This window comes from Syngnathus floridae, chromosome 21, assembly GCF_059516105.1.
Source record: "Syngnathus floridae isolate MCC-2025c chromosome 21, RoL_Sflo_1.0, whole genome shotgun sequence".
NCBI classification, from domain to species: domain Eukaryota; kingdom Metazoa; phylum Chordata; class Actinopteri; order Syngnathiformes; family Syngnathidae; genus Syngnathus; species Syngnathus floridae.
In genome coordinates this window covers 4,465,707-4,490,400 of record NC_142433.1, presented here as the reverse complement: position 1 = coordinate 4,490,400, position 24,694 = coordinate 4,465,707, and the positions used below count along the sequence as shown (strand labels likewise).

Here is a 24,694-nt window from a genome sequence, read left to right as displayed (position 1 = left end):
ATGGTCAACAGATTGTATGACACAATTCACTTGATGATCTCCATAATTTTAAAACTGCATGCTTTTTCATTGGGCACCACACAATCAGTACGCATGGCAAAAGTGTGCTTTTTAGGGAAGTGCTTCAAAAAATCTTATTCTAGTATTTTCATTCATTTAAAAGTGTCTCCAACCTTGATGCTTGTCAAAACACAGCATATGACCTTTGAACCGAACTTGACTGATTTTCAGTCGGAATACGTAATAATAATAATAAATAATTGCATTAAGTTTTAAGCACAGCGGTGATGTAAATACTGTGTATAATGTTAACGGTAGCTGTCATGCTTAATAAATGCACTTTTTTAGGAATAAAGCCTAATTTTTTTATGTACACATCGTCCTACTATTCTACTACTGCATTACAATGTTGATCATGGTAGTGATACTTTTGAAAATGGGGAAAACTTTGAAATAAAGAGTTCAAAGTATGCAAAGTGCCACAGGCACTGATGATCCGAAAGCTCCAGGTTCTCACCAACACTGAAATCCCGGGAGAGGTGTCCCGACCCCGGGGAGCGTCTGGTTGCAACTGACCGGAGCGCTCTCGTACGGCAATGTCTCCTGGTTTTTACTACTACCACTGTCCTGCTCATTGTTGATGCCAACCAAGTCTGGAGATACAGGAGTCTGATCTTTCTGGACGGGGTCCGGTTGCTTGGTCCGGGGCTGCGTGGTGCGGTGAGCCGAGTCGCGCCGGTGCACCGGCTTGCGGCTGTAGCCCAGCCGCTTCAAGGCCCGCTGTGTAGTTTTATGCGAGATGGGCGTCTCGGCGCTGAAGTTGTAAAGGGTTTGGATCTCCGTGACAGTAGCCCGACTGTTGGCCTCCACCACACGCTCCATCCGCCTCTCGCCGATCTCGTCGACGAGACGTTTTCTCCCACCTGTACCCCGCAGGCTGCTCGTCTTCTTCTTCACGCACCATTCACGGTAGATTCGAGATACCGCCGTCTTGGAGAAGCCCAGCCGGTTGACCGTTTCCGAGATGCTGCAGCCTGCGCTTCGAGCGCCGACGATCAGGCCCCGCTCGAACTCGGTTAAGTCCCGCGACTTGCCCATGGTTTGGGGCTGGCGAGTAGCTCCGATTCCCCTTTTTTATTTAACCGAGTGACACCTCTTTTGTTTCAATGGGATCATATTCGGCCTTTAAACAATGGCTGCTTGTTGTGGCGGCTCTTCTTTTATGGTTAATTAATTGCTATCGGGTTCATGGTTGCCCTCTTGCGTTAGATTTGTGGAACTACAAAAACAAGAACTATTTAACAGTAATCGAATTAAGTGCAGATGCTAAGTATAAAATAAATATACGCGACTTGCAAAAGTTAGGGGAATTTGGTTTCTACAGGGAATTCAAGGGTGAATGCAGACGTCATTGGGAAATTTCAACAATAAAAAAAACATCTGTTGTGAATTTTGTAATTCAATGAAAGAACAGCAAGTAACATTGAACAGTTGGATGTGAGTGGTCAAATTTTTGAAAACAGTCAAATTAAGATTATAGTGCATTTTAGGTTCATCCTCAAATGTCACCAAAAAGCTTTTTTCTTTATGGAATATCACAATTTTTGGACAAAAAGGAAAAAAAGCACACAAACATTTACCTCTTTTATTTATTTGGTGCTCATATTGACAAGAGAAAAATTGGCTTGACCTCTTATGAAGCCACTGAACAAATGTTCTCACAGAATAACAACAATGTGAGATAATTTTAAAAAAAAAAGCTCACTTAGCTAGTGACAATTAAAAATAAAATTCAAACATAGGTGGTAAAGTAAAAGTTTGACAGGAAAATAAATAAAGTGACCTGAACAATCTTTGTATTTGTACTTTGCTATTTGAGTTCCTACTACTGCCATTTCATGATTGTACTAACAAATTGTTACTTCTTTTTTGGAGAAAGAATTGTACTGTATAAAGGAAGGAAACCAAAAGCTTTCAAAAGCAAAATGGCAAGTTGACATTGCAAGTGTGTCAAGTCACCACTAGAGAGCAGCGCTCTGCTTCTCAAGTTTGCTCAAGCCATGCACCAGGCATCAAAGGTTATCTGTTGATTGAATTTTTAATATATAAAAATCACACAACGGATATAGAAGGAAAACAACGCTCATCCAATTTAATCAACAAAGTCCATCGAAGTTAAGCATGGAACACCAATAACCGATAGGAACCGGATTTTTTGATCCAAGAAGCAAAGGCCTGATTGTCCCAGTGCCACAGATATATTTTTTCAAAATCACAGAATATTCTGGTTAAAGAACATCAATCAATGATGACCAAGGTCAGCTCCTAAAACTTCACAGGGTATGCCCTACATCATCGCACGCGGTCAGCTGCCTTTCCAGCATCTGTTTCTCCACCAAGTCTTCCACTCGACCAACCTCCACCTCGTCCACGTCGTCCATGAAACTGGCCCAGTCGGCGTTTCCGTCTTCACGTTCGGTGGGCTCGGCGTGGCCGGCCGGGTGCAGGGGTGTGGAGTCGGCGTGAGTGGTGGTCACGCAGTTGCAGCTGTCGCAGATGCCGTAGCGTCGGAACCCCGGCGAGACGCTGGACCCGGAGAAGATCCGCCTGCAGCTCTTGCATGACATGGGTAAGTCGTGCCGATGGACCTGGTTGGGAGTTCACAGACGATGACAGCAGTTGAGAAACTATTATCAGGGATGTCCATAACAAAGAAGCTTTGCTTCAACTCTTACGCTGAGGGCGTGGGTGCGAAGATGTTCCTGCCTGGTGAACCTCTTTCCGCACATGGGACAGGGGAAAGGCCTCTCGCCTGTGTGACAGCGAAGGTGGCGCTTCATGATTCCCTTCTGCTTGGCCGTGTACGGACAGAAGGGGCACTTGTGGAGCTTGACCGGAACCAGCAAACTGTCGCCTGCAAAATTAAAAGAAGCAAATCAAATCATCTATCAAGCTCACAAGTAGCCAATCAGGTGTGCAGTTACCCGTGTCCTCTCCGATCCAATCCGACTGGATTTCCATCACGGACGATCCCACGAAACCCAAACTGTCCTCCATTCGGCTCAGGCCTAAAATGCTACCAGGTGGTCTCTGTGTCATGCGCTGGCCTCCTCGGTCCAGCAGTGAGTTGGGGCCTTCACCTCTGGCCAGCATCTCCATCAGCTGCTTGGCACTGAAAGAAGAGCTGCAACCCACAGAGAAGCGCTCCGTGGAAAAACTGGGGGGAAGCGATCTGCTCGGGTGAGGAACAGAAGGTCCGGGATACGACGCCAGGTCTTTATTGTCAGGAGACTCCGAGAGCTCCTCATCCGGGTCATACTCTATCTTGGGGTTCACTAACTCGTGAGTCAAAGTAGAGCACGTCGAGGAAAGGTTTGTCTGATCCGTGTGGGGTTTTGGTTTTTCGCCGCCGGAATGGAAGTCGATGTCCATGTTTTGGCTTGGGCCTGGAGGGGCGCTGCCCGGCATGGGCAAGGGGCTCTTTGGCGGCTTTACAGATACTCCGTCTGCTTCTGCAACCTGTGAGTGAGGCTCTGCAGCCCCAAAACTACTCGACTTGGATGCTGCAGCAGTGCCGCTGTCCGCGGGTCTGTATCGTCCTCCCTGTCCCGGATGTTCCCCCCCTGTTACGCCCTCCTTATCTTTATTGCATATGTCCAAAGAGGAGCTGATGTACTTTTTGCAAAGGTTCACAAGGTCAGTCATTTGCAAATAGCTGGCTGCTGACATCACTTCAATGACAGAGTTGCTGCTCAAAGCTAACCGGCCAGAATAAAGAAAGTCCAGGATGATGGAGAAGGCATCAGCTGTAACTATGTCTAATGATGCTGTGCTTTGGCGCTGGCCACTATCCTGAAATGAGAGACAATTACGAACATTAGTGTTTCAAATATTTGAATAATTTGCTTTAATAAGGGGCAATGGAAACTCCAAAGGGAGAAAATGTGATTGTTCGAACCAAAATCGGAGGTATCACAGAACAGACTGTAGTTGACCCACCGCACCTGCAAATAGTGAACCAAAAGAGCTCTAAAGTAGCCGCTTCCAGCAAACAGAACATTGCGGTGGGCCTTGAAGACGCGGCCCTCGACGAGGATGCTGCAATCACAAAAGTAGCCTCGCTTCCGCTGCTCATTGAGTTCAAACAGAAGCTTGGGCAGGTAGCAAGGCACCTCCATGACTAAACTTCAGTGGGCTCTGCCAGGAGAGAAGAAAGGACAAATAATAAGCGGAAATGCATGAGTCTAGTTTCCAGTGAGTCACACAATCTGAAAAAAAAAAACAATGTGGCAGAATTATTGTTTCCTGACTCTCTTTTTACAAGTCAGCATGCAGCTCGTGGGTGTGTGCAATTGAACTGAGATGCTTTAAAGCTAATCTAATTTGCATGTATGAAAAATTGAAGCCACATATAAGATCTCAATATAGAGCAAGTTCATAGCCAAAGAGTTCATTCTGTCTTTGTTTTCAGCCTAGCTACCGTTGCTAAGGCTAACTAGCTAGTTAGAAGATCATATTCGGCTACTCGGAAGCGTCACTTTAAAAAGCACATGTCAAGTAAAACACAATTAACTACAATGACTTACTCGCAGAAACCCTGGGGGAAAAAATACTTGATGATAAGCCTTGATCTTGAAAATATTAGACTGCTAATACCACTGTTTTCTTCTATTGCTGCTACCCGGAAACACTTCCGGTAACACAAGATTGACGTTTACGTTGAGCCAATCAGAAGTGACGTAGCCCGAGTACGGCGTTCACTGGACCAATGAAAGAGGGACGGACAACTTCGATGTTGTTTTAAATGAAATAATAATAATAATAATAATAATAATAATAATAATAATAATAATAATAATAATAATAATAATAATAATAATAATAATAATAATAATAATAATAATGATGATAATAATAAATGTAAATAAACCAATACATGATTATATAAATATATATACTAACAAATAAATAGATAAAAACAAAGAAATAAATAGATGAACAAAATAAATAATCTGATAAACAAATAAATAAAGAATGTGTGTAAATGAAAATGACTATTCTTTGAAAATTAATTCATCAGACTAAAATAAAGTAACACCACTGACCATTTAAAGACATTTGACAGACACTAACTGTAAAGATGTGTGGTTTCATGACAAACGTTTTTGTTAATTGCGTTCATGCTATTGTGATTGATTTGTGAACATGTTTTTTCTCAGTTGTTCATATTGTACTACTGAAGAACCAACACTTTCCTAAACTACATTACTGCATTATTCTTTCCACCCATCAGAAAGCATTAGCTCCAACGTTGTACTGTTTTCCATTTTACAGAGAAAATAATCCGCCTGGTTCCAAGAAAAGACATTAAACTACTTTTCATTTATTTGCCACATCCACACATTTCATCCCGCAGTTCTTGACTTCATGATATTTTCCTATGGCGTGCTGTGGGAAAACCACGTTAATGTTATGACAGCCCAATGAAAAATACGACCAAGAATATTAGCACTAAAAACTAATCTTACTCTAATTAAGGGTTTCCCGAACTTTTTTAGATCCTTCCTGTGGCATAATGCAATCCATCAATTATTGTCAAAATATAAAGTCCATGTGAGCAAAAAACAGGCAGCATTCATTTATTACAGCAGTGCCTACTTGATGAATAAAATAGATTTGAATCCGCTGTGATGTATTTAACAAAGAATCCATTATGTAAGAGACTTTACTAAAAAGTAGACCTCTGTGCCAAGATATCAGTGAAACTATGTGACCATATTTTTAGATTTTGTTTTCTTCCCCCCCAAAAATGGTTGCATTCCCTCCGTGGGTATGTTGACTTATATCTTAAAACGTCTTCTCTAATTGTTCATTTGTTTTCATGTTCCCGAGCATAGAAAAAGACCATACTTGTGATTTACGGCAGACTGATGGCGGCTTGTGATGTCTAAAAAGTCAACAGCCTTCATGGCCGCTTTGCATTGTGTGCGTCAGCCGCACTGGCAGCCACAGTCTGGCGCTGAGGGCCCGCAGCGGCACCCCTCGCTCCTTGTGGTCTGACGAACGCTCGGGCCTGCATTTTCCCAGGCTGAGACAACACACCACGGTGGCAGCGCAAGCCACACTGGGAGCCTGATTAAAGACTCGGGACAATGGAAGGACCGCGGTGGCATTTTCCTTTCCGAGCGCCGTCTCCCGAGAGGGTGGGGGTGCCGTGAAACGTTTGAATTATCCCAGAATCTCTGGAATTCCAAGCGAGGTTCCGCGGGAAGGACCCTCGACAGGGGATCAAAAAGACCAGAGCGGAGTGTGGTGGGTTGGTGCAGAAGCAAACAAACAAAAAAAAATACTGAAGCATCAGCCTGTGTGGTTGCATTTGGTGGGGTTATTTGTGATTTTTGGCCAATGAGCAACAGGCATGTGGTGCTTATTGTCCTTTTATCTCTCATGTGCAATCACTGGGAGTCTAATACAGCAGGCGCCCCTCTTTATTCGAGACACCGCTTTCCTCTCTCATTCTCTCTGTAATTATCATTTCATGTCGTGAGACCGACGTCCCGGCACATCTCACGCTCTTCCCATCACCCGCCGAATAGGCCGAAAAGAATTCACGACTTAAATAAATCTGCCAGCCGTTTTTTTTTATTTTTTTGATTGTAAATCGAGCACCGCGGAGCCTTCGCACACCACAAAACTTCCGGTAGCGAACGGCCCCCGAAAAACTGATGTCTTTGCCACAGGCGGATTGCCACGATCAAAGCCCGCTTGTGCTATATGCAGTTAGCCAAGAGCCCTCAGACGCTGACCTCAAACATAGCTCATGTCTGAGCGCAACACTGACTGTGTGTTTGCGGTACTTGTGAGGAAGACTGTGTAGCAATGGTTTCGCGGCACACGTGTTGCCTTTCAGCAAGATTTTTTCTCTTTCGTCTGACTTTCATGTGAGTCCGTCGACACGAGCACTGAGACGTTCAGACTCGGCGTCGACTTGACAAGTCTCGCATGTTATGCTAATCTCTCATTCACTCACAACTCAAACTTCAAAATAAAAATGCCTGTTAGTTGCACTCTGGATAATCTCTTCTGGGAAAGTTAAAAGTGTCCCATCAGCCATGGCAGGTTTACGGCCCATTTTTTTCTTCTCAACTTATGTCTGCTCCTCTAAGATGCCACGGGGGGTGACGTGTGGATGGATGTCTCCCTGATAATCGGAGGTGTTCTGTTATAAGAGGGATTTGTGATACTAAGGGGCTGTCAGAGCACTGCGCCCCAGGGTGTCGGGTGTAAAACAAGGATGATTCACCCTCCCCGTGTCATCTCACAAGCTTGTGAGCAAATGTGTATTTTGGATACATTCCTGACAATTACTGCCGACTCTCCCTTCCATGCAGCTCGCCATGTGAAAAAGAAATCTTTCGGAGTTCTTCAATTTTTGCCAAGTCGTAAAAGAAGCGTAGTCATTCAATTAAGCACAGTTGTTTTCATTTATCACTTTTTTTTTTGCTTTGTTCTGTGTGGCCCATGAAAGATTTTCTTGTATGTGATGTGCGAGTCACAATGAAGTGATTACGGGCCGGCGTGCCTTTGAGACATGGCACTGAGCGGCATTCTTCACGCGCTTAAAAATAGAAACCGTCTGCTTTTTCAATTTCACTCACTGGAGGGACATTTGGGCATCTCCTTTTTTAGAGAGTACAAACATAACGGCATTCTTTCATATGTTCTCCAGCATGGCGCTTTGATTTTACGATAGGAATCGACTCATGTGGGAACGACGTGGGAAAAGCGACTTTTTCATGATTTAAAAGGAATCCAAAGTTGAACAAGATGGTGTTCGACTAAAAATTGGTGGAAAAAAACATTTCCCCATCGTCAAAGATCTACAGAAAGGCCAACGTCAAGTTCAGAAGCTCACGCAAAGATGGTGACATCACTCACTCGGCCACGCCCATTAAAGGCACACTTACAACGCTAAAGTTGTTGGGACTCAGCTTTTTGTGTGTTTGTACAATCCAGTGCTTTTTTTTTAAATTTAAAAACATATAATCACGATGAAATCTATTTGAAATACTTGGATGTCAAGGTATAATTGTACTATTAACTAAACTCCAAAGCACAAAATTTAATAGGTCAAGCTAATGCTACCATAATTAGCATGCAGCGGAAGTGATGACAAGCATGAAATCCAAATGTTTGAAGTTCTCAACAAGTGGCACATTATCACTTTCTTGAAAGCCTTTTTTTTTTAGTTTCCCTAAAACAAAGAGTTTAAGATTCCATGATAGCGATAGTCTGTACCTGGAATAAATAAAATTCCGATAAATTCAATTCTGGAGGTCAAACATCATCCAGTTGCGTTAGACCTGACGTTAACGACGTAAGTGTTTGAGGAAAAAATGTGGAGAACAAAAAAGGACAACATGAGTAAGACGACAGGAGAAGGGGGGGTGGAAAACAAATGTGGATGGATTGGTGGGCGCAGGCTATTGGGGGGGGAATAACACAGATCAGTCAAGGGGGAGGGATGCAAGAGGGGAAACATTCGCTCTTGCCCACATTAAAGCCATAAAAAAAGAAAACAAACAGAAAAACATGTCTGACATAAAGAGACTGGTTTCCGCGGCGACAGCACAATGGCTGCCTGTGGCTCTTCGGGCCCTCGCCATCTCGTCTGGGACCCGGCACCAGCGAAAGTCACCGCAGTCCCATCAGTAAGTGTGTGCGTGTCTACGCGCAACATTGTGAATGTCATCACGCTCAATGCTGTGGGAACGGCCATGAAAGAGACCCCACTCAGAAGCCACAAAAGCTCCTTTCTGAGTCTCCTCGCCGCCTTTTAGCCTCTCTATTTATCTTTACGCGGGGGGGAGCCGGATGAGGAGGGAGCCCGTGACGAGCTGACCGACCCATGACTGACACCTCACTGTCACATTTAGATCTCAAGAGGCTCATATCAGCTTATGGAATCAAACTTGGGGTGTGTAGACTTTTAAAATTACAAAAGTAGCTTCTTGAGTAATAAAAAAAAAATGCTGCTTGCTTTTGATGCCTTAGCATCATCGGATTCCACTTTTGCAGATATTCAAAATGTAATATAAAAATCGTTTAACTTGTCCGACTCAATGTCGGCGAATGAAAACATCTGTTGGCCATTATGACAAGCTGATCAAGTCAGTCATGATACCAATATAGTTTGACATCAAGTAAATTACGTCTTATCAAATTCAGTCCAAACAAATTAAATTAGATTTCAAAGATTCTTCCCGACAGATCAAACAAAACACAAAAAATCGACCAGAAGATGTTCAAATTTTTTTATTTTTTTTTTAAATGTAAACTATTTGTACTCTCGCCACCTCACGTATATTCGAACCTTTAAAAACAAAACTGCATCCGAAGTGATAATTGCGGCTGGGAGCTTGTCCTTATAAATCCCAACCTCATTCGTGTGAGCGCAAATTGCAAAAGCATGAGCCTGTTAATTTCAACGAGGGGACCGCGGCCTTGTTGTGGTTTGGAGGGATGTGGCGGAGCGACGACTTAAAATAGCAGATCAAGACTGGCAGAAATCTCGGCAAATTCCATCTGATGGCTTCTCAGATCTCTGTCTGTCGTCGCCGCGCCCCGATCCCCACACCATCAAACTGCTCTCATATTTAACTCATTTATTTTCTTCATTCATCTTCTTAATCACTTCTGTCCTTGTGCGTGTTTTCCATGCGGCTGCGTCATTTTGGAACGAACGCAAACGCGGCCATTTTAAGCTAACGCACATTCCAAAAGCACGCACATATATATTTTTTTTAATTGGGAAGAAAATGAATGACATCTTCTGACATAACACATTTTTCTCACGATGACTTTTTCTTTTTTCATTTATGCCCTGAAAGACACCATGTAAATCTGTCTGTGGTTTTCAATTGGAATTTTGTCATTTCCAGTGAACACAAAAATGATCATCTCTGTTCCCATTATCTTTTAATAAACAGATTACCGGGGCAAGTTGACTTTGATAAAAGAGCTTGGTGTTCAAACAAAGCAAAAAAAAGAGCATATAATTGACTAGAGACAGAATCTCCGGCGAGATGTTTAGCACCCCCCGAGCCCCAAAACAAACGCTAATACAACATCTTGCACACAATCGTTGTCGTATGTTTAAACGAACACGCCCTTCCAGTCTGCCGAGCAGGAAGAAACACACTCAAGCCGGGCATTGTGTCAAAGGGGGCATGCCACTTGGCCTGGCTCTTTTCACGCACACACACACGCTGGCGCGCACAAACACACACGGCGCCGGGCTCTCGTGTTTCCATGGCGATGTGCGCCAGCAATCTTCCCACGGTGGCTGTGGAAGCGATGACTGAGTGTTGCACAGAGCCGCATGTGTGAATGAATGGAGCGCCGTTAGTGCATGCGTGTGTGTGTGTGTGTTGGGGGGGGTGCTAACCTGTCCAGTGAAGAAGCGAGATGTTCAGACACTCACTGGGCCGATAACACCCTTGACCTTCTGGGTACATGGGGATGGGCCGCTTATCTGTCATGTTTGACACTTAGCACCTGGGCTGCTATCTTCACTGCTGCCTTGTAACTAAGTACAAGTACTTAGTGATTTCAGGTATATGCACTTTAAATGTGCATTTTTTTTTTTTTATCTCTGGGGAACCACAGAAGCGTTACAATTAATGATGCAACAGATTCAGAGAAGCAAAGGCCTGATTTCAGAGAATCGGTGGTGGTCACGATTGTAACGATTAAAGATTCTCCTTAATCTGATAACCCTTTTTTTTGCTCTTTCTCCACACCAAGTTGCAAAACTGGTACTAGGACTGATAGTAATAATTACTAACCGGGGTTAAAGCGAGGTTACTCAGAATTATATTTCAGAGTTTTTTGTTTTTTTTAAACACAAGCACTTGTACTTCAGTACAGAGTGTGCCTGCTTTTGTCACCTCTGCCTATCCTGCAAGATGACAAAGAGCCACTCAGGGATGGAAATCTAAAACCGGTTCTTGTCGAGAACTGGTTTTACGGATTGTTTGCTTGCAGCAAATTTGTATTCATTCCACCAATGAATCGATGGAAGTGAATTTAGCCTCTCCGAAGAGAAAATAAACACAAATTTTTCCACCTCGCGTCTTACTCACACCTAAGTATGATGGTCCAAGTGGAGATGGAATCCAACAGGGTCCATCATTCCCACACTCCTCACCTCTCTGCCACAAATTAGTCGAGCCATTGTTCTACATGAGCACACAATTAAAGGAGCATGAGAAGAACGAAGGAAGGAAGGAGAGCAGGAGGAGACTGCAGGCTAATTGACAGAGGGTGACTGTGCAACGGGTTGCAAGGACAGGGGGGGTGACACGCCGGGGAAGGGCAAATTAAAGGGAGGGAGGGAGGAGGGACACGAAGAGGAGGCGACCGCCGCCGGGGGGGAGGGCAGAGGAGGGGAGGGGGGGCTGGTGGAGGGATGGAGCCAAAACTGGCAACCCTGCTTCAACTGCCAAACGTTGTCACTGGGTGCCTGTGACAGGGAGAGGACAAATAGAAGCTTGGGAATTCTCGCCGCTTTGTCATGGGCCCTCGGGGGTCGAGCAAGTGCCACCGCCACTAGTCAAGCGGGAGAGGAGGGAAGACAGTGGAAGCAAGCACAAGGCTTCTTATAAGCCACGGGAGAAGACTGAAGAAGGAGGAGAAGAGGCCAAGGGGGCACAAAAGGCACATTTTTAGCTCCCGTCGACCTGGTAAGGCCAAGATGAAGAGACCACACGATTACAGCTCAGAGTCGGACACGGACGAGCTGATTGATGTGGGACAAGAGGACGGTTTCTGGTGAGCATCATTGCCGCACACCTGACGCGAGGGAATGAAAAATAATTGCTAATTTATATTGTAATGTAATATAAAATGCATAATATAGCACAGCATGCAACGGTCAGAATTTTACGATTGATTTTAATTCCTTTAACGCATTCATTGGCAGGTATTTTTAGACCCATGTTTACCTTTCTACCTGAAAAAAAAAGGAAAAGATTTAAAAAAAGATTCAGGATTTTAAAAAACATAAAAAGTATATCCCTGACAATAAATATTAATTGCATTTGTAAGATACGTTTTTTAATTATTTAATCCATCCGTGGTGCAAGTTACTAAAATCAATTTCACTTTTTTACACTCTTAACCGTATATCACCTACTTATAAGTTTGAGGCAATCGTTTAAATTAAAATGACGCAAAAGCTTGAATGATAAACACTGCACCATAATAAAATTCACGGTTACCACTTATGTACAATAAAATTTCTTGTTTAAAGTTTAAATCCAAAAGACTCAATGTTTTGTGTCTTTCATTCTCAAAAATTTATAATGTGATATAATTTAATTATCCACTCATAAACCGCACATTTTGACTTTAAATAAAGTGGCTGGTACAATAAAATTAGTACTTTTTAGTAATAGGTAATTAGTTGCATAATGCAACCACACAAGGGAGTTATATCTTTCTGATGCAAAAAATAAATATTTATAAAGATACAAGTTATTAAGTAAAATCTGTTTCGTGACAAACTTCCTAAAGTGTCTGAAATTGAAACACATTGTATCGGTAAGTCATTTTCACATATTGAAACTGTCAACATGAGGGTTCAAAGGTTCCAAAAAAAGAGACAGGCGTGATCAGAGCAAAAAAAAAAAAAAAACTTCTTAAAAACACGTTTAAAAGAAAAAAACACAAGAGACAAGAACTTTGGTTTGTCACGAACAAACCCATCCCAGCTTATTAGTCAGCGCGTGTTTGTAGTCACAGGAATTCTGACCACGTCAGAAGGCAGTACGTGACACCAAAGACGGCCTCGGGTCGATTGAAATTTCTGCGTGACACTTCCTTTCAAGTGGAAGCCATCAAAAGGCATCTTAAACGAAAACACACGACTGAATTGGCGCCGTTTAAAATCGAATAAAAAAAACAACAATAGGGACAATGTTGGCGCTCCCTCTTGCAGGTCTGTGCACAAATAAACATTGGCGGACGAGCGGGCGGGCGGGGTGTAACCATCTCAACTTGTGGCCCGCGGGAGCCAACGCACGGCCTCCTGGCTGTAAAATAATCTTCTGAAACTGCCTTTTGTCGAAACGTAAAGTAAAACAACATGTTATCCTGAATCACGGCCTTTTTTGCAGCAAATGGCGTTCTGCTGCCTCTGTGTTTTATTAAACAATGCTAATGATAACAATATGGAGACTCACCATATATTCTGATACAGCCCAGTCACCGGGTCCATGTCGCCTGGCAGCGCATCACAGATTCTGGCCCGAAAGAAGAGAAGAGGGGTGAGTTGATTGAAAACTGCCATTCTTAAGAATCATTTTTTTCCCCCAAGTCTATTTTTTTCATTATTTACTAAAAAAATCCAAGTACCACTTTGCTAGCACAAGCTAACGCCCAATTATCTTAATAGGAAAGTAGTACATTTGCGAGTTTTGGTTTAGTCTGGGTTGTCATGGAGTCATTTTCCAAGTTTTTTTTATGAATATACAATAGTAAAAATGACATTTTTTTTTTTTATAGATAATTGAGAAGAGGCGGAGGGACCGGATCAATCACAGCCTATCGGAGTTAAGGAGACTTGTGCCAAGTGCTTTTGAAAAACAGGTGACAACTCAAGACAAATGGTTGCTAGTTTGGGTAAAATATACGGTATCAGCAGTTTTGGTAAGCTTCTGTGTCCCCAAAAAAATCTTCCCAAGATTCCAGCCAAATCTGCTCTGTGACTGCATGCCAGAAATATTTCAGCTTTGTGGTCTTGCGGATTTCATCCAGATAAATATTGCGGACTTTCTGTTCTGTTCAGGGTTCCTCAAAGTTGGAGAAAGCTGAGATTCTGCAAATGACTGTGGACCATCTCAAATTTCTGCACGCTATGGGAGGAAAAGGTAATTTAGTTTTTGTTTCGACTCTGGGAATTTTTTTGGCTTTGACAACTTTCACTTTGTTCCAGGTTACTTTGACGCGAGGGCGCTGGCAGTGGACTACAGGACCCTGGGCTTCAGGGAGTGCGTTGGAGAGGTGGTCCGGTACCTCAGCTCTCTGGAAGGAGAGTCTCCAGACCCGATAGGCGCCCGCCTAGTCACTCATCTTTCCCACTGTGCAAGCGAGCTGGAGCCCCTGGTTCTCCAGTCGCACCCAACCTCCGCTTTGCCCTTCCCTCCTTGGCCCTGGGTGTCCTTCCCCCAGATGTCCGCCCTACCGGCCTCATCCTCACCGCCGTTCCCCAGCGGACGACGGGATCTCGCCTTGATGGGGAGCTACCCGCCGGCGGCGGCCCTCCGCCTCGCACCGCTGGCCGGCTGCCAACGGGGGGCGCCACCCCTCCTGGCCCACTCGGCTCTCGCCCACAGGCTGCCGTCCCCCGCGGCATCCCCATCTTCAGGCCCACCCAGACCGACGCAGGTCTCCCCTCGCAGCACCTCCAAGAACTCGCCTCTTCCTCCCGACCCTTCCTCTTCCTCTCCAACCACCGCGCCACCGCTCGTTTCTTTCCGACCATTTGCTCCTTTGGTATCTTCCACAGTCCAACGTCGGGGCTTAGTTGGATCGGGCAAATCCGCCCAAGGATGGGCGACTGAAATTGGAGCTTTTTGAGGACTATTCTTTTTTTCTTGTTGAAATAAAATCCAAAATGACTTGTGCAAAGGATACAAAACTCCCATGTAGCAAATGACTGCCTCTTTTTCAAAGGACTCTACAAGCCATATCAGACTGAAAGTTTCTGATCATTGCCAACAAATTCAAGAAACAATGAAGACAACATGTAAGGACGATTTCAAATGGAAGAACGTCCAAAAGAGCCATATGTTTAACAGAATGCAATGATTCTTCAGCTGTTATGTATTACTTTCCAAATCAACTATACATAAGATAAGTGTTTACGGCAAAGAATGTTTCGGGAAAAAAAAAATCTACATAAAAACTAAGTGCCTTTACCTTTTGCCTGTGTATTTTCTTGTCATTCCCGAAAACTTTCAATGTGGTCTTAATATTCATTCAAATGATTAGGATAAATCTAGCAAAACAATTTCCATGAAATGGAACAGTAGGTGATGAGCCAAGGACAAAATCCTGGATTCATTTATTTTGGGGGATTTTAGTCTTATTCCCGTCATGAATAATACATGAATCCACAAAAGACAAATTAGTCAGTCAAACTTGCTATTGATCGTCATTGATCAACCAATAATTAGTGGCGGTTGGCCAATATTAAGAAAGCTTATTAAGATTATTCGTATCCCACATAAGTGAGAGCCGTCTTCTCGTTCATATCGGCACAGGAGAGCATCTTCAGCGATCGGACATGGTAATTTTTTGTTTTTTTCAAATCCTGTGGTCTACCAGACAGCTATCTTCCCTGTTTGTCTGCATCGCTGTCTCCTCAACAATGCGCAAGACAATGAAGATGAGGCGGGGGAAGCCACAGGGGGAAAACAATAAAGATCTCAAAGGCTGGGAAGACGGCCGACAAAGCCACGGCGAGATGAGAGGACGAGTGACAATCCCAAAGGGGTCGCCGAAAAGAGTGATGGATGACGCTCGGGTCGTTTCCCAAGCAGACAAGCGCGATGGTGTCGTGCCGCATGAAAACACTCGCGAGGGGATGAGAGAGACTTGTGTGCTCGCCGGAGAATGCTTTGATCGACTCCAGGATGCAATGTTTGTGGTTTGCGGTCCAAAAATGTGTGTGTTCTGCAACGTGCACTTTGTTTATTCCAGCCAGTGTGCTGGCAGGCCAACGTTGTGCGCTCGTTGCCCCGTGTTTGCTTCGCCTTTGTTTATGCGGAGCCAAGCGTGTGCGTGTGTTATGCGAGTCTTAGGGGGCTGGCGTCAGGACTGAACCGCTGCGGCGGCACGGCTCTCGTGCAAGGTCGGCCGGCGGTTGCACGGATGGGATTGCGGCGGAATGTTTGTGGAGGACGCGAGTGCACACACATGGGCACACTCTTGCACACACACACACACAGTCTAACTGGCAGCGCTCTGACTGGAGGAGCCAGAGTCACCACCACAGCTTCCAGAGTGCACGACCACAGTCACACTGCACGGAGGTTCCCACGGGGGAGGGGAGTCGGGAAGACGCGGCAATAATTTGTGTGTGTGTCGGGCGTGTCTGTGAGAACGACTTTGAATGCGAAGTTTAGGGGTAGTTAAAAGAAAAAAAGTGTTTCTAAGATTGAGAACATTTTTGCTATTGTGCGAAAATAAACCAGTCACATGTTTACTATTTGCGTGTGTGTTAATATTCGAAAACTCAGCGCCAGGAGTATTTTTTTTTTTTTTTTGCATCATAGGAACAAAAAAAATCCATTGTGTTTGAGTGGCTTATCAAGTTTAAAATCTAACATTATTTATCTCAGCCTGCTCCAACTCCATTATAAGCATTTTATTTCAAATCTTCTGAAAATGAATAAATTAGAAAGAAATTTAGTCATTCTAAAACAAAAAATAATAATAAATCATATTGGGATGTTTGATTTAAAAAGCTGTTTTGCAGAGCAAAAAATAAAAGTCCCAAAATAACAGAAACCAGATTTGTTTTGGAGTTGAGCAACCTCTGCTGCCAAAAGAGAGCACAACCCACTAAACCTGATTGACAACTAAAGCGTTCATGCATAAAAAAATGAAAACCCACACAAGCATAAAAAAAATAAAATAAAATCTCGTCGCAAGGGCTTAATATCAGATATCAAAGAGTAATTTTGAATCATTTATTTTCTTCAAATTTAGTTGCACGAAACGTATTAGTGTTAATGGTTTAAATGCAGTTCCTCTTGGTGAACCCAGACACCACATTGTCCAGTTTGGCAACTTTGGGAGGAGCCGGCATGGTGGTGACGCGCTTGAGATAGCAGCGACGTCTGTCGGAAAGAACTCGTTTATGTATCAATCATAGAGGGAGATAGAAAGCGTCATATACCGTACGAGTAAGTGGAGTCGCTGAACTTCTCGTTGACGTATGTGTAGAACTGACAATTTTGATCGATGGAACACGTCTTCTCGCACGTCTCTACGTCGTCCATCAGTTCGAAGCGAATATCCGAACCTTGGAAGTCGACTTCCTCAAGAGCCGTCTTTACCCAATCTGTTGAGAAATTGATCACTGTAAATTTACAGACCTTATTTTAAAAATAGCCCAAACCTATCTTCCATTTTTTTTAATTTAACAAATAGATACTACAACTCCAAACAATTTTTCAATAGGGTCATTAAATTAAGGCAATACTGCAAGAAATCCAGCAGGTGGCGCTAGAGTTAATGTTCTGAATTCCATAGTAAATAAAAATGGTAAGATTAAATTTAAATAAATAATAAAAATATTGGCAGCATGGTAGCATGCACGGATCTTTCCAAGGCGGATAAGATGCTAATATGAGGCTAGCTGCTACTTTAGCAAACCATCTACATAAAGTCAAACAGTTTTTTAATTTTAAGTTTTAAAATTTAATTTACACTCACTGGCATCTTGTTGACAGAAGTGTGTTGCTATCCCAGATGTCACACCTTCTTGGGACTTCATCACTACTTGATTGGGATCGTTTTTCAGTTGACAATTGAGGGAATTGCTGCAAAGATAGAGTAAATAAATTATTTTATTATCACTAAGTGGAAATGTGTTATTTGACTACCTCTGGAAGGAGAAGTAAGAACATCGTGGATTTGCAGAGCACAAGGCCAGACATTGCTCTGGCGTACCGGCAGGTTGTGACTCAAACGCGCTCCCCTCGAAGTCCGTGTTCAGGAAAAGTTTCCCGGAACATGCTAAGAAACAACAAAACGGTCAAGAATGTGCATGGAATTATCTTTTTTTTTCTTACCTATGTCAGAGGGCTGACTAAGTTGGATACTGTGAGAGAAGCCGGACACCACGCCGGGCTTCCTGTTTACGTTTAAGGTCCTTGGTATGGGCCAGCTGAATTTTAGGTGGCATTTATATCTAAAAGAAAAGTTTTAGTTGGTGTTTACGATTGTCACATTTTGGTCAAACAAAAGTAAGTACAGAGATTTATTTTATTTTTTTTTCACTCCAAGTCCATTTTGTTAATTTACCTGATTTGCTCATTTGCGAAGTCCTCATTGATGAATGTAAAAAAACGGCAAAAGCGGTCTCTGGTGCACACTCGCTGACACTCCTGGTAGGTGTTCGTGAACAAGGCCCGATAGTCTGCCCCAAAAAAGTCCACGTTCTCGTACACGTTAGGCAGACAGGGCACTTGTAGACAGAAAGACAGTTAAAAAAAAATAGCATATTTTAAAATTAGACAGATTTGATTTGAATTGGAGTGGGGGGGGGGCTACTTGGTTCTGGGTTGCAGGGTTTGAGAGAATATCCAGAGGTGACACCAACGAGGGGGGTTTGGACGTTGGGCTCTCCGGAGGGCGTTTTCTTGAGGTAACAGTGGAAGTGCCTGAAAAGAGGTCAAGAAAATTTTTATTACTTCCAAAAAGTTTGCATATAGATCAGGATGAACCTTAACAGGTCAACTTTATTTGACCTTCTGTCCAATTGTCCAGTTGATTGTTTGCACACCTTGCATGTAAAACAGCAAATATTGACAACAGGTGCTTGAGTCTTGAATGGAACAATAACTTCCCTGCTTCAATGTCTTTTTTTTTTTTAAGCAGACCTCCTCCTTAGTCTGCTTGCATGTTGACGTCACTTCAGTGAATGCAGTAATCCCTCGTTTATCGCGGATAAAAACCAAAAAAAGTGAAATCCACGAAGGACGGTCACCAGCAAGAAGTACTGGGCAGGCTAACAAGTTAGCAGAAAGATGCTAATTTGCTATCGTGCTAACACGCCAAAACGGACTTCTAAAGGAATGTAAATGAACATTTGGAGCAATACATTGTCCTTAAGGTTAGACACGTTCCCTCAATTTACAAGTTTTAACTTTTAAAGTTTTTTTTTTTAATTTGGAAAAAAAATCCGCGATGTAGTGAAGCCGCGATAAACGAAACGCGAAGTAGCGAGGGTTAGGGTTAGGGTTAGGGTTACTGTATTACATAGAAATTTGACTAATTTTACTTAATTTTTACCTGTCATCAACGGTCCAGTCTGCACGTACGAATGTAAAGAAGAGACAAGACGGGTGCTGTGTGCATAAATGCTGACAGTGATGAACATCAGGAGAATACTCAAATTTAATGTCCGTTCCCGGAAAGTCAACGTTCTCCAACAATTGTGGTCGGCATTCTAAAGAAACAAGGAAAAAATAAAACTATGTATATAGACAACAAGCCACATAGAAATACAATTTTACCTTGACTCAAGGAGAGACTTGTCATCGAGAGAATACTTAGAATAAAAAGAGCGTCCATTTTCTCAAGTGAGTCCAAGGTGCAACTGTCAGAATAACAGGTTCCTATTTTTTTTTTTTTTTTATATATACCGCTCAACCTTTTTGCCGATTGGCTAACGTGGTTGCACAATGTTTGCAGAGTAAAAAGAAATCGTTTGAAACAACAATGGTTGAGAAATGTGTCGCAAACATTGGGGTGATGCAACAAATCTGTATTGAGCAAAAAAAATAACCACAATCTTTTCTGCGCTTCAAACTTGTTGTATTCTATTATTTCACCGCCAGAGGGCACAAAATACCACTATAGAGCGAATTTGGAACAATTCCGCATGATTTTAACATGTTTTGTGGATACGGGAAGAAAATTTTGGTTAGTGTCTATCACTTAAATTCTGTGCTGGCACTTATAATAGATAAATATTAAGATTAATTTTAGTTTTTAGAATACAGCTTTATTCATTAAGTGTATTATCTAACCCTCTCAATACTTGAAAGACCACAGAGAGACCAACAAATTATTTTAATTTGAACGTAAGCTTTTATTGACTTTCATGGCACCAAAGCTGCCGCTTAAACTACAGGAGTAAAATTTTTTAAAGGCATTAAAAGTCATGATTGACATCCAGTGTAGAGGGATCATCTAAATGTGATCACACCTCAGTAAAAAAGTTTAGCTTTTGTTTTGGATGTCTTTGAACAGGTCTTTTTTCTCTTTCCAGACAGCTGGCCAGGTTTTTTTGATGCTGGGTCGCTCTTTCAGCAAATTGTAATATTTAGCCAGATGAGGGAAACGATGTGGACACAACCTGGAATATAAAGAGACATTTGGTTTTTTTAATGACTCCCTTTTGGAAAATTATGAACATATTTTGCCACACTTACCCCATTTGGAAGGCATAGGCAATGCCGGGGAAAGCCGTCACATCAGCCAATGAAAAGTTCTTTCCTGTCAGGTATGGTGCAGTCTTCTGCAAAACAGAAAAGTCCGGTTACAGAATAAACTCAACACCCAGATTATGCAAAAAGGTGTCAATTCAATTTTTTTTTTCTGTTTATTGTTTTACCTTCAAGTATCCCTCCCACAGGCTGAGCTCAACACTCACAGCCTCTTTGTTCCTGTTCTTTGCAGACTCGAACCTCTCACCTTCCGGAACCTTCCATTCGTAATAGATGACATTACCTGCAAAATGTCAACAAGTCTTTTTAGAAATCACATTAAAACAAATTAGTGAGATCTTGTGAGTGCAGACATTTATTTCTGCATTTTATGTTTTAAATTGCAGTTGACTGAATGCAAATGTCTTTATTCCCCCCAAAAATATTTTTAAATAAGAAATATAGCACTGGACTGTGAAATTTTGAATTCAGTGGACAGCAATTTCTTCCGGTGTATACACCATGGCCACAAGGGGGCAGTATAATACAAGGAAATAGTGTGGCCAGTCTTCCACTTCCTAAAAAAAACAAAAAACTTCCAATTCCTACAGTGCCCCAAAACACCTCGTCTTATGAGTTGGCTCGCCACTCCTAGCATGTGATCCTTTGTTGGATTAACATCTATGACCTTTTATACATCCCTGGCGCCCTGTTTGCCACGAGTGCGTGCAATTCTCTTAGGGTGGCCTGCAGCTAATGAGCTTCCCTCATTATGGGGGACGAGCATGTGATGATGCCGAGAGCACTGAACTTTGAAACAATGAGCGCTCAAGTGTTAAAGAATGAGTCTGATTTTTTTTGCATACTGAGCTTGTCGCCAAGCGGGACGACCTCGAACAAGCGCTGGTACATCAAGGCTTGTTCATTCGGGCAGGTTGGGATCAGCTTGGTTCCTTGCTCCTTGAATTTTGTCTGTAATATGTTTAAAAAAAAGTGCACCCATGTTTAAAATAAAAATGTGCACCCAAAATCCTGAAGTCAGAAGGAGTAATTTTGCCACTTGTGGTCTTACCTCCAAGTAGATGCAAGCAGCGTAGGACTCAGAGATGACAATGTCCCCATGTTTGAAGGTCGGGAGCTTTAGCAAACAAATAGTTTTAAAAGTTGCATAACACAATGTTGCATGCAAGCGAACTTACTTGCCCTCTGGGATTCAGCTCAAGCACAGCCTTCGACTTCTGCTCATTCTTCTCAAAGGAGAGAAGATTGCTCTTGTAGTCGGAAAGATTTTTCTCCTCCAGGGTGATCATCACCCTCCAGCACGGAGGAGAACCACTACCCCAGAAAAGAGTCATATCCTTGGCCATGTTTGCAGCGAGGTCTCAAATCTGAACCGTGCGTCACTTTGCAGATGAGGGAGGGAGTGTGTGGTGGTTAGGGAAATGTCGGTTTATATAACAAGGTGTGGAGGTGTGCCAAATTTTTCGGTTAAACCGGAAAGAGTCCCACAACAAAAACATAGTCACGCCCCCCGATTCGACTTTACTCGATATAATAAAAGTTTGCATATTAATGCAATCACGCCGGTTCACAATATTCACAAATGCATTTAAATGCCTCTGAAATGACATTTTTTTAGGCATTTTTTAACTCAACGCGTCACCTTACCAAAGTATGAGGGCATCATCTTGACTTGTACTTAATCTTTGAGGCTTTCGGTCTTAATATCTAACCATATAAACACCACTTAACCTTGCTCCCATATTTTATCTTCCAATATATTTATGATATGATTTATTGCAGCTTCATTTTTTTTATTTTTATTAAATGTCATGATGACTCAGCACTTTTTCTTGGCATCTTTGCAGCAATCAAGCGTGTGCACAAAAGGCAATCCGTGCAAACCATAATAAAACTTATAACAAATGTGTTTTTAAATCATATTTCATATTATTGCTTCTGGTAATGTTTGCTCTCCATAACTTTAAAACAAATAAATTTACGAGTAAGTACGTGTCCATAGCAACATTCCCCTTTTGAAGTGAACCTGATCCACAGTTGAACAAGGCAGATCAGATCAGATCAGATTACCGTAGTTATTCATTATGCAAGCTGTTTTACGATGCTTCGGTTTGTAGGCTGACAAGAGCCAATCCAATTTCAACAATTTGAGGACACAAGCAATTGAATCAAACAAAAACCTTTGCATACATAAATATTAATGATCAAATATTAGGTAAAAAAAAAGCGCAGGGTCACCATGACACAGCGCAATGAGGGGCATTAAAAACCTGTTGTGCTACAATTCAGGCGTGACGGCCATGTTTTTGTTTGCACAAAACAAACACAGCAAGATAATTCATTTAAAGTGCATGATTTTATTTTAACATGCTAGCATAATGCCTTTGAATAATTGAATTAGCATAAAAACGTCTCTGTTTTACGGACTATTTTTGATACAACGGCAATATAAGATTGCGTCATAAATAGCGATAGTGCAAATTATTTTTATTTATAAGCCTGTGACGTCAGATGTCTTTGAGTGTGTCTTGACCCTTGGGGTACTCCAACCAGTGAGGAGGCCAGCTGGCTTTGATACTGGGTCGATCCTTCAGCAGAGCGTAATACGCGGCCAATTTGGGGTAGCGCTCAGGCGACAACCTGAAAAGAATACAAAGGTCAGAATTACGATAACCGATAGCCCAACCACCCAACTCACCCAAATCGGTAAAGATTAGCAACAGTTGGGAACACCATCACATCGGCCAACGTGAAGGAAGAACCGACCAGGTGGGATCCCGTCTGAAAAGCATGTTTGACAGAAAATGAAATATTTTTTTGGGTGTGTTTTGGATTTCCATCATGCTCACCTTGTCCAGGTAACCTTCCCAAAGCTGCAGCTCAGTGATGAGATTTTGGCAGTTTCTCTTCATGGCGGAAGCGAGCCTCTCGCCTTCGGGCACATAATACTCGTAGTAAATAACGGCACCTAAAAATAAGACAAGAAGACAAACAGCTTTACTCAACAACCAAGCCGCTAATTAATTCCATCGGGAACGGTGCCATGTCATCATTGTGAGGGTGATGTTATAAGTGATTGCATATTTGTTTTCATCCTATTTAAAACTAGTAATAATGAAAAGTTACCTGCAACTCTTTTTCATTTAATTAATTATCTTACCCAATTTGTCATAAAAGGTGAGGCCCTCAAACATGCGCTGGTACATGATGGCTTGTTCAGCAGGGCCATCTGGGATCAGTTTACTCCCCTGACTCTTGAACTGGTTCTACCAAAAACAGGTCAACAAGATGCATGTCAAAACATGCTTACTCTTGAGCCTTTGTATTATTTTTTTAACTCACCTCCAGATAAAAACAGGCTGCGTAGGATTCATTCAAAATGTTGTCTCCATGTTTGAAAGAAGGAAGCTGAAAGAATTTATTGAGCATATTTACGCATAATACACAACTTGCATCTACTTACATGCGTCCGTAATAAAAATAATAAATACTTTTGCTCATTGAGACCTGAACTGTTTGGAATGTCCTGTAAACGTCCGTCAGTAGTTAAAAAAGATATTGGGGCGCCCTCTAGCGGCACTCGACGAATCACTACCCAGACAGAGCAGTTCGTGAAGATCCAGTATTTCATTATTTAGGTTCAGTTTTTATTTAATATTACTTGCATGTGCTAAATATATTTTTGTAGTTTTTAAAATATTTTTCTCAAGCACGGTATTGGTGGTAAAACCGCTCTAATTTTTTAAAGGAACCTTTTATGAATATGGTAATACGTATATATGATTATGACAAACAAAGCCTCAAAGGCTTAATTTTGAAGTCATCTCATTTATTTATTGCAAGTCTTGCAGTGGTCTCTTATTTATTTATATATTTATTTATTCATTTATTTAAACTGTATTCATGTATTTTTTTCATGCATGTTTATGTGCACATTTTTGTATTTTGGCGTCCTACAAATAAACTAAACTAACTCAATACAGGCCGAACGGTAGCTCTGCATTTGCTGATTTTGCACTGACTGTAAAATTATATTCTCTTCGCTGGCGTAAATGTCAAATATTTAAATATTGTCGTGAATTATAGCTTTTATCTAATCGCCATTAATGCACGTTCCTACCTGTCCCCTGGGGTTGACGGCCAAAACCTCTGGTGACTTGTGTTCCAGATTTTCGAAGGACAGCAGCTTTTGCTTGTACCCTTGCAGGTTCTTTTCCTCCAGGGCAATCATCACCCTCCAGCACGGAGCAGAGCCGGAGCCCCAAAAAAGAGTCATGTTTTCGGCCATGGCTGAAGGAACTCGCTGCAAAGTAACTGGACACGTAAGTTTATTATGGTCTTGATCAGATTAACTTCTTCAACGCCGCCTGTATGACACCGTTATATACGGTGCTGCCCTCTTGTGGACAAGAGTGTCAACAGCAAGGATTTGTCTACGTAGGCGTATT

General features: G+C 42.3%; 5 protein-coding genes across 6 annotated transcripts; 1 reads left to right on the top strand and 4 right to left on the bottom strand.

Annotated features, from left to right (window-relative positions):
• Positions 1–1,631: 1,631 nt before the first annotated feature.
• Positions 1,632–5,648, bottom strand: zbtb8b (zinc finger and BTB domain containing 8B). 2 transcript variants are annotated; one of them, XM_088365990.1, is made up of 5 exons: positions 5,529–5,648; positions 4,005–4,197; positions 2,985–3,852; positions 2,736–2,914; positions 1,632–2,648 (listed from the first exon to the last, which is right to left on the bottom strand). In XM_088365990.1, the coding sequence occupies exons 2-5, from the start codon at positions 4,176–4,178 to the stop codon at positions 2,334–2,336; spliced, it is 1,536 nt and encodes a 511-aa protein (XP_088222116.1). In that variant the 5' UTR covers positions 4,179–4,197; positions 5,529–5,648; the 3' UTR covers positions 1,632–2,333. The 2 variants fall into 2 exon arrangements, with proteins under 2 accessions (XP_088222116.1, XP_088222114.1); XM_088365988.1 differs by lacking the exon at positions 5,529–5,648 and adding an exon at positions 4,587–4,744.
• A 5,819-nt stretch (positions 5,649–11,467) lies between these two features.
• On the top strand, positions 11,468–14,986 carry heyl (hes related family bHLH transcription factor with YRPW motif like). Its single transcript, XM_088365342.1, has 5 exons — positions 11,468–11,832; positions 13,262–13,328; positions 13,567–13,650; positions 13,850–13,931; positions 13,997–14,986. The coding sequence occupies exons 1-5, from the start codon at positions 11,756–11,758 to the stop codon at positions 14,638–14,640; spliced, it is 954 nt and encodes a 317-aa protein (XP_088221468.1). The 5' UTR covers positions 11,468–11,755; the 3' UTR covers positions 14,641–14,986.
• Positions 14,987–16,743: 1,757 nt separating this feature from the next.
• Positions 16,744–19,476, bottom strand: LOC148380042 (coagulation factor XI-like). Its single transcript, XM_088366195.1, has 9 exons — positions 19,311–19,476; positions 19,087–19,243; positions 18,346–18,455; positions 18,097–18,259; positions 17,865–17,983; positions 17,676–17,808; positions 17,506–17,612; positions 16,972–17,131; positions 16,744–16,907 (listed from the first exon to the last, which is right to left on the bottom strand). The coding sequence occupies exons 1-9, from the start codon at positions 19,366–19,368 to the stop codon at positions 16,805–16,807; spliced, it is 1,110 nt and encodes a 369-aa protein (XP_088222321.1). The 5' UTR covers positions 19,369–19,476; the 3' UTR covers positions 16,744–16,804.
• A 388-nt stretch (positions 19,477–19,864) lies between these two features.
• On the bottom strand, positions 19,865–21,670 carry LOC148380041 (glutathione S-transferase A-like). The gene is made up of 6 exons (XM_088366197.1): positions 21,425–21,670; positions 21,298–21,363; positions 21,092–21,197; positions 20,414–20,529; positions 20,232–20,317; positions 19,865–20,155 (listed from the first exon to the last, which is right to left on the bottom strand). Exons 1-6 carry the CDS (start codon positions 21,590–21,592, stop codon positions 20,020–20,022), a joined length of 678 nt encoding a protein of 225 aa, XP_088222323.1. The 5' UTR covers positions 21,593–21,670; the 3' UTR covers positions 19,865–20,019.
• Positions 21,671–22,583: 913 nt separating this feature from the next.
• LOC148380040 (glutathione S-transferase A-like) lies at positions 22,584–24,609 on the bottom strand. Its single transcript, XM_088366198.1, has 6 exons — positions 24,367–24,609; positions 23,589–23,654; positions 23,407–23,512; positions 23,096–23,214; positions 22,945–23,027; positions 22,584–22,886 (listed from the first exon to the last, which is right to left on the bottom strand). The coding sequence occupies exons 1-6, from the start codon at positions 24,532–24,534 to the stop codon at positions 22,754–22,756; spliced, it is 675 nt and encodes a 224-aa protein (XP_088222324.1). The 5' UTR covers positions 24,535–24,609; the 3' UTR covers positions 22,584–22,753.
• Between the last annotated feature and the right edge of the window lie 85 nt (positions 24,610–24,694).

What these genes read in the sequence shown, in the direction of transcription:
- heyl (XM_088365342.1), top strand. Translation starts at nt 11,756, where the DNA reads ATGAAGAGACCACACGATTACAGCTCAGAGTCGGACACGGACGAGCTG. An exon ending in CCCGAAAGAAGAGAAGAGGG is followed by an intron (nt 13,329 to 13,566) that starts GTGAGTTGATTG and finishes TTTTTTTTATAG; the next exon opens with ATAATTGAGAAGAGGCGGAG. An exon ending in GCACGCTATGGGAGGAAAAG is followed by an intron (nt 13,932 to 13,996) that starts GTAATTTAGTTT and finishes ACTTTGTTCCAG; the next exon opens with GTTACTTTGACGCGAGGGCG.
- LOC148380041 (XM_088366197.1), bottom strand. Translation starts at nt 21,592, where the DNA reads ATGGCCAAGGATATGACTCTTTTCTGGGGTAGTGGTTCTCCTCCGTGC. An exon ending in AGCTGAATCCCAGAGGGCAA is followed by an intron (nt 21,364 to 21,424) that starts GTAAGTTCGCTT and finishes TGTTTGCTAAAG; the next exon opens with CTCCCGACCTTCAAACATGG. An exon ending in CCCGCTTGGCGACAAGCTCA is followed by an intron (nt 20,530 to 21,091) that starts GTATGCAAAAAA and finishes GACATTTTGCAG; the next exon opens with GTAATGTCATCTATTACGAA.
- zbtb8b (XM_088365990.1), bottom strand. Translation starts at nt 4,178, where the DNA reads ATGGAGGTGCCTTGCTACCTGCCCAAGCTTCTGTTTGAACTCAATGAG. An exon ending in TTGGATCGGAGAGGACACGG is followed by an intron (nt 2,915 to 2,984) that starts GTAACTGCACAC and finishes TTAATTTTGCAG; the next exon opens with GCGACAGTTTGCTGGTTCCG. An exon ending in TTCGCACCCACGCCCTCAGC is followed by an intron (nt 2,649 to 2,735) that starts GTAAGAGTTGAA and finishes ACTCCCAACCAG; the next exon opens with GTCCATCGGCACGACTTACC.
- LOC148380042 (XM_088366195.1), bottom strand. Translation starts at nt 19,368, where the DNA reads ATGGACGCTCTTTTTATTCTAAGTATTCTCTCGATGACAAGTCTCTCC. An exon ending in CTTCTGTCAACAAGATGCCA is followed by an intron (nt 17,132 to 17,505) that starts GTGAGTGTAAAT and finishes ATTTCTCAACAG; the next exon opens with ATTGGGTAAAGACGGCTCTT. An exon ending in TTCAGCGACTCCACTTACTC is followed by an intron (nt 16,908 to 16,971) that starts GTACGGTATATG and finishes TCTTTCCGACAG; the next exon opens with ACGTCGCTGCTATCTCAAGC.
- LOC148380040 (XM_088366198.1), bottom strand. Translation starts at nt 24,534, where the DNA reads ATGGCCGAAAACATGACTCTTTTTTGGGGCTCCGGCTCTGCTCCGTGC. An exon ending in CCGTCAACCCCAGGGGACAG is followed by an intron (nt 23,655 to 24,366) that starts GTAGGAACGTGC and finishes AAATTCTTTCAG; the next exon opens with CTTCCTTCTTTCAAACATGG. An exon ending in GCTAATCTTTACCGATTTGG is followed by an intron (nt 22,887 to 22,944) that starts GTGAGTTGGGTG and finishes TATTCTTTTCAG; the next exon opens with GTTGTCGCCTGAGCGCTACC.